Source organism: Staurois parvus, unplaced genomic scaffold (assembly GCF_062004578.1).
Source record: "Staurois parvus isolate SC_StPar_1 unplaced genomic scaffold, SC_StPar_1.0 ptg000538l, whole genome shotgun sequence".
Lineage (NCBI taxonomy): Eukaryota > Metazoa > Chordata > Amphibia > Anura > Ranidae > Staurois > Staurois parvus.
Genome location: NW_028318334.1, coordinates 8,546,070 through 8,560,607, shown reverse-complemented (window position 1 = coordinate 8,560,607; position 14,538 = coordinate 8,546,070). Strand labels below are relative to the sequence as shown.

Below are 14,538 nucleotides of genomic sequence, written 5' to 3'. Positions count from 1 at the left end.
CCCAAGGACCTTCCACTGCCAGGAAGACATAAATTTGGTCAATTCTCTACCTCCGGAATATGTACTGCTGATAGGGCCGGAACATGATGCTCTGCCCAAGCCAGAATATGATCCATTTCCATCGGGGCAGCCCCACCTGTGGCATTGTCAGATTGTAAACTCAAAAGTCCAGTGCTTAAATATAAGTAGCTGTTTGTTCAATCAATCGGTAAGTATATCCAGTGGATTCAATCTCAAAGATTCTTACTAGATTTCTAGACCCATACACCAACCAATGGGTCTAATAAAGTTTTTTTTTCACTCCAACATCTCCGTGTCTTCCCTAAACCTCTTTACAGTCTCTCCAGTGTATCCCCAAAAAGAAAAGGCTCATATAGTGCAGTATATTCAATACTATTATACACTTTCCAGTCATGTGCTTAAAAACATGCATACCATCATGCATGTGAACTCTGACTGGAAGCCCCCACAGCTGACTCGTCCAGTAACACAGCATGAGATGAACTGCCCTGCGCTGGATCCAACTCTAATTTTTCCAGATTGAGAATCCAGCTTAGACCCTCCAGCGTTTGAATCATGACAGACATGGTTTTCTTCAACCAATGTGTAAACTTCTCTCTGAGCAACCGGTTATCTAAATACCCCAGAAGCAAACTCCCTGAACTCTTAACAAGGGCCACAAATTGGAAGTGCTGGACCTCTACAGCAAAACGTTGGAATTTTTGATGTGTGGGAAAAAGTGATGCAAATAAGACCCCCTGCTAGACTGAATGCACTGACTCCATGTGAAAAGACTGGACTTTGAGAAGCTTGTTTAGTCTCTTCAGATCCAAAATAGGCTGCACATCCCCATTCGGGTTTGGGATCATGAAGAGGTAGGAATAGATGCCAAAGAATCTTTTTTTGTCAACAGAACTGACTGGATTACCCCCTGTGCCAGTAGTAGACCAAGCTCTAGAAACAGCGAAGCTCTTTTTTGCAAATCTACAGGTACATTCAATCTCATAAACCGTGGATGAGGAAAAACCTGAACCTCAAACCTGTACCCATAGAAGACTATGGCAAGAATCCAATTGTTTGAAACCACTTCCCGTCAAGCTCCTGAAAAAGCCAGCAGCCCCCCCCCCCACCTGCAGGAGTGTGGGCGCCTCTTCATAATGAAGAGGAAATTGGAATCTGGTTTAGCTAACTTAATTGCCCAGCGCCTCCTTTGCCCTTGATTCTGCACTTTCCCTCTAGTCGCAGTCGCCTGAGAGCTCCAAAAGGACTGCCTAGATGAAAAGGAGCCAGAGTAGCAAAACCTCTATAGGCCAGATGCTTGCCCCTTTTTTTATTTTCTTTTTTGAGCAGCAAGGAGTGCTTTCCACCAGAGGTCTCTTGGATATACCATCCACACCAAACAGGCATTCCCCATGAAAGGGAAAACCTGCTAACCGTTTTTTTACAGGGCGGTCCTGCAGACCAGGTCTTCAATCACAGAACCCTATGCATGTGAACAGACACCAGAGCAAAACGACAAATTTGTAGGCTAGAGTCCTTTAAGGCATCTACTGCAAAACATAGGGCCCGGAACAACTCTGTTAAGTCCTCACTAGTGTCTCTGCATGTGACGGGTTCTTTTTTACCAACTGCTTTATGTGATCCTTGAGGCTTTAGTAGGTTTTAGGTGGTTAGGTTTAGAGCTTGCTTTTTTTTTTTTTGTTTTTTGTTCACTTTAAGAGAATATAAATAACTAACACAAGAGACATATCGTGAGAGTTCCACAGCTTATTAATAATTGGATATAGGAAATTTTTCAGGCTAGGCATCGACTTTATCAGTTTTGCTTAGAAACTAGTGCTGCTGTGCCATCTTGTGGTAGGAATATGTTAAATGTACTGCTTGTCTTTTTTTTTTTTTTTTTTTAAGCTGGCCTTGCAGCGTCAAGAAGAAGGGGAAAATGCCTTAGCTGAGTCAAAGAAGGTGGAATCAGGACACCAAGAGCGTCTGAGGGCCATTCAGCAACAATTGGAGAGGTTAAGACAGCAGGAACAACATCTGATGGAGGTAAGAATTTTTTTTTGCAAGAGGGAGCCTCCTATGAATAAAATCTATATTATGAAAATATTGGCTTAACCACTTGCCGACCGCAGATAGCCGAATGACGGCTTTGCTACGGCTGGCCAGTTCTGGGAGGATGTCATATGATTTCCTCCCAGAAGACGCCCTCCGGCGCGCCCCCGGCGATCTCCGTGATCACTGTGTCCTACAGACACAGCTGATCACATGATGTGGTAAAAGGCCAATCACAGCAGCCTTTTACCACATGATCAGCCGTGTCCAATGACACAGCAGATCACCGGTAAATGCAGTTACTCGTTATCAACTGCACTTTAATCAAGCTGTCACAGTGTGAGGAAATTACTGCAGATAACTGGCAATTGTCAGAGGACAGATCAGCACCAATCATCAGGGCACTGATTATCAGTGCGCTGATGATCAGTACCTCCCACCTGTGCCTAGCAGTTCCACCCACCTATGCCCATCAGTGCCTAGTAATGCCATCCACCTGTGCCCATCAGTGCCACCCATCAGTGCCGCCAGTCAGTGCCCAGCAGTACCGCATCATCAGTGCTTCCTATCCGTGCCACCTCATCAGTGCCCATCAGTGCAGCTTCATCAGCGCACATCAGTGAAGGAGAAAAATTACCTGTTTGCAAAATTTAATAATAGAAACAAAGAAAAACATTTTTTATTCATAATTTTTGCTCTTTTGTTGTTTATAGCGCAAAAAATAAAACCCCCAGTGGCGAGTAAATACCACCAAAAAAATGATAAAAATTTAGTATGGGTACAGTGTTGCATGACCGCGCAATTGTCATTCAAAGTGCGACAGCACTGAAAGCTGAAAGTTGGCCTGGTCACAAAGGGGGTATAAGTGCCCGGTAGGCAAGTGGTTAAGAAACAATGACATTTTGTTTGGAGGATTGATGCCTGGTGTTTAATTATGCATTTGTGTTCTGCCATTTATTTTGTTTTTCATTATCTTCCCCTCCTTGTAACATATCTTAGGAACGCAAGAATCTTGCGCATCAGAGAAGACAGTTGAACCAGCTCCGCCAGGGACTGCCCACTATTCAAACAGAAGCACAACAGGCAACATCTGTATCTGAATCCATTCATCTTAATGGTAGGATAGTCTCTACCGGTACAAAGATTCTGTAGATCCTGGGCCTCTTCACTTCTCTCATATAATCAGTTGTTGTACCATGACAATGCACCACAGCTTGACATCTCACACCATCATGCCTATATAAAATCAGCTCACATGTAGGTATTTGTATGAAATACAGCGTCGCTTGCATGCCTTTAGATACGGATAAGTGAATTGAAGATCCCACTACTCCAAATATTCCTTATATCTGTCTGTTTGGTCCTGAGAATTGCATAGCTCTGCCACACAGCACAACTGTGTTTGATAGAGGAGAGGACTTAATTGTTGCAGGTTCACTTCCAGTTACAGATCTCCTCCCCACCCTAATCTGTGACTGGACAGTGTGGAGAAGCAGTAGCCTGTTGTTGTCATCTCTCTTCGATTAGCATACACCTTGTACAGCTTCTTCCTCTCCCAGTATTAGCTCTGTTGTCCAGAGATTGCAAAAGGGTAATTCCAAGTCAAATTCTTGCACTTGCAAGGCTTGCATTTTAAAAATACATTTAATAATGTATTAAACAACATAGAGTTGCTTTAATATGTGACATATTTCTGGATAGAGGTCAGCTTCAGAACAACACAAATGTTCTTCAAGACAGGTAAATAAGCATATCTGGTGATTTACTAATATGCCAGGTGTAAATATAGGATATTTTTGTTTTCTCCGACATTGGAGTTGGCATGCATTTTGCAATGCACTGTGAGGAAAAGAAGCATTACTGCCACTAACAAATGTGAATGGGCCCTTTTTCTGTATGAATGATACAGCAATTGTTCAGCAACTCAACAATTTATGATGTAAATGTGGATGTTGACTTGCTTGTTAAGGTATACTATCATGTTGGCACTATTAGTGCTCCTTATGCGCAAGCATTGCATAGTGTACAGTGAGGGTCAGCATACTGTAGATCGTAATCTACCAGTAGATCTCGGACAGGTTACTGGTAGATCTCTGTCTGGGCTTGCTGACCCGCCATTCCAGAGCATCAGAGTGCAATTCAGAGGGACTACTTGTAAAGCTGGAGCTATAGTAGGGAGCAAGACCACATAAGCCGATGCCTCCTCTGTAGTGCTGGCTCCTGTCCCATGCAGAGTGATACCAACTGCACTCCACCTCTTATCCTGGCTAGAGGTCTCCAGAGTGATGCCAGCAGCAGGAAAAAAGAGATCTTCAGGTCAGTGTGAAGCAATACACTGGGCATAATAGTATAGGGCTGCTTTCACACTGATGTGCTGCGGTTTACCCACACTGCAGGTGTAGTGCAGTGTACCGGCAGCTTTCATGGGGGTTTGAATGCAGGAGTTTTGGTGCGCTTTCACAAAGTGCACCACACCTGCAGGATATAATAAAGTCTATGGCAAAGCGCAGCTAACCCAGGAAAGTCACAAATACATCCACAGTGCAGGTTAACTGCAGCACATCAGTGTGAAAGCAGCCTTATAGGGGGCTCAGAACAGTAAGGCTTCATTTACATTTGCAGTTTGGAGGACGGTAAAACCCCATAGTTAAGATGTGTTTTTACATCCCTGCCCCAACTGCACCCCCTTTAGCTGCAATGGCCAGGGGTATACACATGTTGCAGCCCAAGCAGGTATTATATACCCTGTCATGGTTGGTGGGTGTAGCCCTGCATTGTACACAATTGTGAGGTAGTATTATGGCAATTAACCACTTGAGCTCCTGAGGATTTACCCCCCTTAATGACCAGGCCTCTTTTTGCTACTCGGCGCTGCACTAATTCAACTGATAATTGCGCGGTCATGCAATGCTGCACCCAAACAAAATTTACGTCCTTTTTTTCACACAAATAGAGCTTTCTTTCGGTGTAATTTGATCACCTGTGCGCTTTTTATTTTTCACGCTATAAACAAAAAAAGGCCAAAAATTTTGAAGAAAAACAATATTTTTTACTTTCAGCTATAAAAAATATATAGTAAACTCAAAGTTGGTTATAAATTTAGGCCAAAATGTATTCTGCTACATGTTTTTGGTAAAAAAAAATCCCAATGAGTGCATATTGATTGCTTTGTGTGGAAGTTATAGCATCTACAAACTATGGTATAAATACTGCAATTTACGCCATTTTTCTGCTATACAGTGCTGCGCTAGTTTAACGGACAATTGCGCGGTCATGCAATACGGTACATAAATGAAATTTACATCCTTTTTTCCCCACAAATTGAGCTTTCTTTCGGTGGTATTTGATCGCCTGTGCGGTTTTTATTTTTTGCGCTATAAAAAAAAAGGCTGACAATTTTGAGGAAAAAAAAACAATATTTTGGACTTTTTGCTATAAAACATGTCCAGTAAAAAAAAAATGTAAAAATCAAATTTAGTCATAAATTTCTGCCAAAATGCATTCTGCGACATGTCTTTGCTAAAAAAAAATCCCAATACGTGTAAATTAATTGGTTTACGTGAAAGTTATAGCGTTTACAAATGGCGGGAAAGATACTGGAATTTTTATTTATACTAATAATGGCGCCGATCAGCGACATATGGCGGCAATCAGCGACATATGACGGCGACCAGCGACTTATGGCAGGACTGCGGGACTGCGGCGGACATTTTGACACTGGGGGGGGAACTGACTTGGGGTCACTGACATCCCCAGTGACACCAATACAGTGATCAGTGAAAAAAAACCACTGAAACTGTACTAATGTCACTGGGGAGGAAGGGGTTAACATTTTTAGAATTTGCTGTGTAAGGGGAGTGTTTTACTAGGGGGCGGGGGTGTGTACTGGATGGGGGGAGGGAGGGGGGAGCTGATTGAGGGAGAGAAACTCTGCAGCTTCTCACAAGCTGTCAGAGAACTGACACAGAACAGGGCTGTGTGTAAACAATGCAGCCCTGCTCTTTGTCAGCGATCACCGTCAATCGCGGGAAAACGACCGGTAAAAACCGGCCGTGACCCGGCGGCTGACACCCGCAGGACAGGTAGGGCGGGCGCGCCCCCTACCTGTTTTGAAGGCAGCCGTTTTAAAACGTGCTTTTGCCTACGAGTGCCGCCCTGCCGCCGTTTATATGCAGTGGCTGGGCGGCAAGTGGTTAAAGGTTTAAATCAGGTGTGAGGAGGTGACACTGTGCCCGGTGATCTTTGATTTCTCTCATGTTGTTAAGGTAGATCTCCGCCTCTTTAAGGTTGCCTACCCCTGGTGTACAGCAAGCATTATGATTTGCCTTTTAGTAAACAGGAATGTATAGCCAAAGTGCGCTGTTAATACTGTTTGGCCTACTAGATTTACAGTGGGTATAGAAAGAATCACTCCCTTTTAAAATAATCATATTTTGTTGCTTTGCAGCCTGAAATGAAGACATACACTGTTTTTGTTTTATCCAGCTGTATTTACTCAGTGTAATTTTTAACAACCAAGTGAAAGAGGTAACACCAACATGTCAGAAAAAAAATCAAAAACAGAATCACTGAGTTGGAAAAAGGATCACCCCCTTGTGTCAGTATGTTGTTGAACCACCTTTTGCTTTAATCAGCCTTTAGTCTGTTGGGAGATGTCTCTACTAACTTTCCACATCTAGACTTTGCAATATTTGCCCGCTCTTCTTCTTTACAGAATTGCTCAAGTTTAGTTAAATTTGATGGTGACCATGTGTGGACTGCAGTCTTCCAAGTCATTCCACAGATTTTCAATAGGGTTTAAGTCTGGGCTCTGATTAGGCTATGCAAGGACATTCACCCTTTCCTCCTTCAACCACTGCGTGGTCCTTTTTGCTGTGTACTTTGGGTCATTGTCATGTTGGAAGATAAACCTTCTTCCCATTGACAACTTTCTGGCAGAGGACAGCATATTTTCCTCAAGAATTTAATGATATTTTGCTTTTATTTTTCCTTCTATCCTGACTAGTGCTCCAGTCCCTGCTGCAGAGAAACATCCCCATAACAGGGAATTACCACCTCCATGCTTTACTGTAGGAATGGCGGTATTTGGATGGTGAGCTGTATTGGATTCCCACCAGACATATTGTTTGGTGTTGAGCTCAAATAATTCAATTTTAGTCTCATCTGACCATAACACTTTTTCCATGTGGCCTCAGAATCTTCAAGGTGCAAAGCTCAGTCATGACTGTATGTGGCCTTTCTTGAGGAGCGACTTTTTTCTTGCAACCCTCCTATACAGACCACATTTGTGGAGAATTTGTGATATTGTTGTCCCATGCACACAATGACCACTCTTTGTCATAATTTCCTGCAACTGCTTCAGAGTTGCTGTAGGCCTCTTAGTAGCCTCTCTGACCAGTTTCCTCCCGGCTCTTTCCCCCAGCTTGGAGCGACGTCCTGATCCAGGGAGGGTCTGTATTGTACCAAATACCTTCCACGTCTTAATAATAGACTTCACTGTGCTTCTAGGCATTGATAAAGCCTTTGAAATTTTTTGTATCCATTTCTTGACTTGTGCCTGTCCACAACTTTATCCCGAGACCTTTTGACAGTGTCTTGCAACGCAAAGTTGATTGTTTGCTTCAGTTGCACTACCACAAACTGAAATACTCCAGGAAAGCTCTTTTCATGCTGAGCTAATCAAAATAACCACACCTGATCACAGTTGAATGTTAAATGGCTTTGTGTTCGATTGAGAAGGTGATTAGCTACACCTGATTGAGTTTACAAGTCATTTTTAGGAGGGGGGGGGTGATCCTTTTTTTGCAACTCAATGATTCTAGTTTTAATTTTTTTTTTTCTGACATGTTGGTGTCATATCTTTCATTTGGATGTTATAAGTTGCATTGAGTAATTAAAGTTGGATAAAACAAAGACTGAGTTTGTCTTCATATCAGGCTGCAAAGCAAAAACAAAAGTTTATTTTAAAGGAGGGTGATTCTTTTCTGTACCCACTGTAGATTGCAAAATTGTATCAAGTAATAGAAGGCATATAAAAAAAAAAAAAGAGATCCTTTAAGAAACATGTAGACTTTCACTGTGTCCCATCAATGACAAAATAATCTCATGTACCATTGTAACCATTCTGGTCTGTTTCAGGTGTGCCTTTTGCAAGCTCCAGTAGAAAGTTTGCCATCTCTGGAATTCCCCAGGACACAGCTCCTCAGTCATCTGATATCTGTGCCAAGCTGGCTCTTCTCAGGCTGTCAGCACAGCGGGTATGGGCGAGCCTTTTTAATGTGATCAAGTCTAATAAACATGTTTTCAGTTCTATCCATTACGCTGATTTTGTTAAACTTAACCTATGGAGATTTGAATTCAATAAATCTATTAAAAATCCATGCTTGCTGCACTAAAATAAAAAATAAAACTCAAATAGAAATGCATTTCAAAAACAGCACATACAGTGAATGAAATAAGTATTTGATCCCCTGCTGATTTTGAATGTTTGCCGACTCACAAAGGAATGATCAGTCTAAAAATTGAATGGTAGGTGTATTATAGCACTGAGAGACAGAATAGCAACAAAAAACAAAAAATTCTAAAGAAATGCTTGTCTAACAAATTATGCACTGATTTGCATGTTCATGAGGGAAATAAGTATTTGATCCCCTATCATTCAGCAGGATTTCTGGCTACCAGGTGTCTTTCATACAGGTAACAAGCTGAGATTAGAAGCAGTCTCTTAAAGGGAGTGCTGCTAATCTCATTTTGTTACCTGTATAAAAAGATACCTGTCCTCAGGAGTAATCAATCAGATTCCAAACTCTCCACCATGGCAAAGACCAAAGAGCTGTCCAGGGATGTCAGGGACAAGATTGTAGACCTACACAAGGCTGGACTGGGCTACAAATCTCTCGCCAAGCAGCTTGGTGAGAAGGTGACAACAGTTGGTGCAATCATTCACAAATGGAAGAAACACAAAACAACTGTCAGTCTCCCTAGGTCTGGTGCACCATGCAAGATCTCACCTCGTGGAGTGTCAATGATCATGAGAACAGTGAGGAATCATCCCAGAACTACACATGAGGATCTTGTCAATGATCTCCAGGCAGCTGGGACCACAGTCACCAAGAAAACAATTGGTAATACACTACACCGACAAGGATTGAAATCCTGCAGTGCCTGCAAGGTCCCTCTGCTCAAGAAAGCACATGTCCAGGCCCATCTGAAGTTTGCCACTGAACATCTGAATGATGCAGAGGAGGACTGGTTGAAAGTTTTGTGGTCAGATGAGATCAAAATCGAGCTGTTTGGCATCAACTCGACTCGCCATGTTTGGAGGAGGAGGAATGCTGCCTATGAACCCAAGAACACCATCCCAACTGTCAAACGTGGTGGAAACATTCTGCTTTGGAGGTGTTTTTCTGCTAAGGGGACAGGACAACTGCACCGCATCAAAGGGACAATGGACGGGGCAATGTACTATCAAATCTTGGGTGAGAACCTTCTTCCCTCAGCCAGGGCATTGAAAATGGGTCATGTATGGGTGTTCCAGCATGACAATGACCCAAAACACACAGCCAAGGCAACAAAGAAGAAGCACATTAGGGTCCTGGAGTGGCCTAGCCAGTCTCCAGACCTTAATCTGATTGAAAATCTGTGGAGGGAGCTGAAAGTTTGAGTTGCCAAACGTCAGCCACCAAACCTTAATGACTTGGAGAGGATCTGCCAAGAGGAGTGGGCCAAAATCCCTCCTGAGATGTGTGCAAACCTGGTGGCCAACTACAGGAAACATCTTACCTTTGTGATTGCCAACAAGGTATTTGCCACCAAGTACTAAGTCATGTTTTGTGAAGGGGATCAAATACTTATTTCCCTCATGAACAAGCAAATCAGTGCATAATTTGTTAGACATGCATTTCTTTTGAATTTTTTGTTGCTATTCTGTCTCTGTGTTACAATACACCTACCATTTGATTTTTAGACTGATCATTTCTTTGTGAGTGGGCAAAGAGTCAAAATCAGCAGAGGATCAAATACATATTTCCTTCACTGTATTTTACCCAGATACAAGGTATACAGTATGTATGATCCACAATAACATTTGCAGCATTACCCTCAAATTATACCAAAACGTTCAATAAAACAAGTGTCCAAAAAAGTCCAATATAGTGAAAAAAAAAGTATCTTCTTTCAACATCAGAAGTGAGACTCCTCCATAACACAATCTCCACCACCAAAAGCTCCAGAGACTCTTCCCAGAACATGTGAAGCCACACTTGTGTATGGAAATCCCTATACAGGATCAGTGCAACCACTAACTGTATGTCTGCTTTCAAGGAGATACAACAATTCCACTCCCAATTGGGTGAAAAGAAAGGAGGACGTATCTAGATAGTGTAGGTAAATCCACGGATCTTATTTGTCTATGGCCCCTGATGATGTCATCTGTAAGAAAACGCATAGGACGTCGCATAGTGCGTTGACATCGCCACGTCCTGCATATGGCAGCAGGACTACAAGGTGTCAATTTTTCATTTATTTTCACTTTTGCAAGTTTAATATGTATTTTTTAAAACCATCCTCAGATAAACATGCACTATCCAGAACCTTCCTCCATTCTTTCCATGCAAATGAGAGAGGAATTGCTGTGTCTCCTTGCAAGTGGAAGAATGACTGTGGTTACACTGATCCTATGGGGATTTCCATACACAACTGTGTCTTGACCCTCTGAATGCTGAGCTTCAACATTCTGGAAAGAGTCTCTGGTGCTTTTGGGGGTGGAGATTGTGTCTCACTTGTGATCCTGAAAGAAAGAACTTTAAAGAGGATACTTTCTTGCACTATATTGGACTTTATTTTTTTTGCACTTTATTAAACTTTGACACTTGTTTTATTTAAAATGTTGGTATAATTTTGGAGGTTAATGATGCAAATGTTTTTGTGGATCATACATATATCTTGTACCCGGGCATAATATGTGGTGCTTCTGACGAAGGCTCTTTGAAGAGGATACTTTCTTGCACTATATTGGACATTATTATTATTACTTTTGCACTTTATTGGACTTTATTCGGATATTTTTTACATTTTGGTAAATAAAGTTTGGAGGGTAAATGTAAATTTTAATTAATGTTTCTAACTGTTGTTAGAACAAAATGACAGTTTTAGCAGATACTGAATCAAGTCATGATTACACCAATCAAACATGACATTAAATGTGGACACACAGCACAGGGCCCCGGATTTTCTTTTCATCATTGCTTTAGTGCAGTGGTCTCCAAACTGCAGCCCGGGTGTCAAATGCGGCCCTTTGCTTGCTTTTTTTCTGGCCCTTGGGGTACTATTTCATCCACTGATACTAACAATGGGGCATAATTCCCCCCACTGACACCAATGAAGGGGCACAATTCCACCTAATGACACCAAAGACAGGGTGCAGTTGCTCCCAATGACACCAATGATTGGACATTGTTTTTTCCAATTGACGTCAGGACCTTTTCTACTCCCAATGGCCACAGTCTGGCCCCCCTGAAGTCTGAAAGACAGTAAATTGACACTTTGTTTTGAATGTTTGGAGACCCCTACTTTAGTGCATCAGACCTCCATTCTTTACCCTCTGGTAGTGTATAGTTGAGCCTGTGAAAAGGCTCAGGAAGATCCAAGTTCCCAGTTCTACCTCTCACAAAACACTAGACCCATCTGGCAGCTAGAGCAATGGAATAAAATCATGGCTGTTGTGCCTATCATAGCATTTGGCTTTCCTTTTTTAACTTGCCCTAGAAAAATGAAACTTAAATTGATTAGTTGGCTTTTCTTGCTTTGCTCGTTTTGCTACATATCTCTGACCTATACCGCTTAAAGCAACCCTGTCGCTATATTTAAATTGCTTGGCCAAGGTATAGCTGTGAAAAGAGTGTAAATGCTCACCCTTCCTGTTGGCCTCACCCCCTGAATGCAGCTACAATCTTAATAAATCTTCATGTGAAGTCTACAGGAAAACCACTATTCTGTCAATATTCTGGGTCCCTTTTGTCTCAGGATCCCTGAAACACCAAGCGAGCTAATATGATGTTCATGAGTTCTCAGCTCCTGTGCCTCATTGCTGGCCTATAACTGTAGTAGGCAGCGTCACTGGCCATTTTTGAGGCAGTTGAGAGCAGGCCAGAAACAAAAACCATAGTTAGTCTAGCATAAAGAAAAAAGTTATAATCCTATACCCACAGTTGATCCAGAGAAAGGCAAAAAACCCAGCAAAGCATGACCCAATTTGCTCCTTGTTGGATTTTTAGACACATATAATACTTCTTCTAGTGTCTTGAGGCGATTATGAATGAAAGAGCCATTGAAATAAAAAATGAAGTGTGATTTTATTCTATCACACAATGGTGTCAAATAACAATGTAAAGCATATTATGAACAGTTCCATGTAGATAAAACTACTGTAAAAATGACAAGCAAATGTTTAAAACAAAGTCACCATTATCTGTCATGGCTGTCCTTGCCATGTGCGATTCTCATGTCCTTGTCCAACTCAATGACTTTGTTGAAGAAGCAGCCGGAAGTAGACGGATATGATGATCTAGCAGCAGTATGCACCTGTTGCAGCTTTTCAGACGTGTGTATGCAAGAGTTATGTAGCATGTAAGTGTGTGTGTGAGAGTCTCTGTCCCTCAAGGCCCCTTTTATGCAGCATGAGTGTGTCATCTTAATACCTTGTATGGCATAGAAGGGAGGGGACGACACTCACATAATGTCTTTAATGGACAGGAACATATGTATGCTGATGTACATAATATTATAAGCTAATGACGTAAATGTATCAATGTTAGAAACGTATACTAAATACACACAGATACCATTAAAATATGTAATGTAATAGTAAGTCACTTCTAATAACTTTGACATAACTAACAGATACTTTTAACCAACTATATCTAAATATAGTCTACAACTAGTTAGCTGTCTCAGCTAACTTGTATATCTTTTGGTCTCAGCTATAATTGAAGAATACTAATACTACCATTTGTCAATAGACCACTTACACATATTAATATTAATTATGACTAATCATAAAAACCAAATATTTTGCAAGCTTGCCATCAATATAAGTGCCGAATCATAATTTAGATTTAACACTCCTGCAGGGGAAAAAAAATTCCTTCCTGATCCCTTGAGAGGCAATCAGATCAACTTTACCTATAAATGTCAGTATCCAGTTATATTCTGTGTATCTAGGAAAGAATCCAGGCCTTTTTTAAAGCAATCCACTGAGCTGGCCAGAACCAACACTTGAGAGAGTCTATTCCACATTTTCACAGCTCTTACTGTGAAGAAACCTTTCCGTGTTTGGAGATTACATTTCTTTTCCTCCAGACATAAAGAGTGCCCCCTTGTCCTCTGTGATGACCTCAGGGTGAATAACTCTACACCAAGTTCACTATATGAGCCACTGATGTATTTATACATGTTGATCATATCCCCCCTTAATCTCCTCTTCTCGAGAGAATAAATTCAGTTCCTCTAATCTTTCTTTATAGCGGGAGGATAGCTTTCCTCATAGTTGCTCAGTTAGTATTTGCATAATGGAGGACTCTGGGTTTTGGCGGTTCATTAGCACTCTAGAACTGGGCATGATATACAACCACCCGGGAATGCCTGGTATTTAGTGCAAGTGACAGGTAAACTTGATGTTTAGCATCTACAAGCACACTACTTTGAAATTAAGAACCCCCTGAGACAGCCCTATTCAGGTACATTCCTCATTCAGGAGAAAGATGTACCCCTGCCTGCTTGCACTGCAGTCTCTTAGAAGCAGGGACTTCACACAACACATAATTCTACTGCTAATTGTCTGGTTACTTTTTCCAATTCTCTTTTAGGATCGGGACTTTCTAGAAGATGAGCAGCTTTTCCTAGAAGCTTTGAAGAAAACAAACATTTCCTACTCTCAGACTGCCTAAGGATGTTACATGAAAGCAAGATATCAGTTTACTTTGTATCTCAACAAGAAATCCCTAGTATTTTGTATTATATATATTTTTTTTATACCTGCTAAATAAAAAGCATTCTTAAAGAGTCCTAAGCTGAATTTCATATCAAATTGGGGGAACAATAGAAAAGAATGATTATCATATACTGTACACTGTGCTATGAAAATCATTTCACCTAACAAGTGGGGCCAGAGATGGCTTTAGAGTGATATTAACCACTTGCCTACCAGGCACTTATACCCCCTTCCAGCCCAGGCCAATTTTCAGCTCTACAATAAAGGGATGCTAAGCGAGCGCTACCTTTAGCTATAGAGAGTAAAGATCAAGCTGCTAGAACACCAGAAAAGGTAACCATAAGAAAACCTCCAGTACAAAATATATCACAGTATAATAGGTGCAGCGCTAAAGAATAATAAATACATACGGTATATACTGTATGATACAATATCAGCAAGTGCAGAATAGATAATGTCACCTAGTGGTGATTTTTAGTGACTAGATAGTTCAAGAT

General features: G+C 41.4%; 1 protein-coding gene across 3 annotated transcripts in view; it reads left to right on the top strand.

The window, feature by feature from the left end:
* FBF1 (Fas binding factor 1) overlaps window positions 1-14,115 on the top strand; it is a 100,165-nt gene extending 86,050 nt beyond the window's left edge. For all 3 annotated transcript variants that reach the window (XM_089690661.1, XM_089690660.1, XM_089690662.1), the window contains 4 exons: window positions 1,909-2,046; window positions 3,052-3,169; window positions 8,191-8,309; window positions 13,917-14,115. In XM_089690661.1, coding sequence (XP_089546787.1) covers window positions 1,909-2,046; window positions 3,052-3,169; window positions 8,191-8,309; window positions 13,917-13,997 — 456 coding nt within the window. In that variant the 3' untranslated portion in view covers window positions 13,998-14,115. The remainder of the gene's footprint in view (window positions 1-1,908; window positions 2,047-3,051; window positions 3,170-8,190; window positions 8,310-13,916) is intronic.
* The last annotated feature ends 423 nt before the right edge of the window (window positions 14,116-14,538 follow it).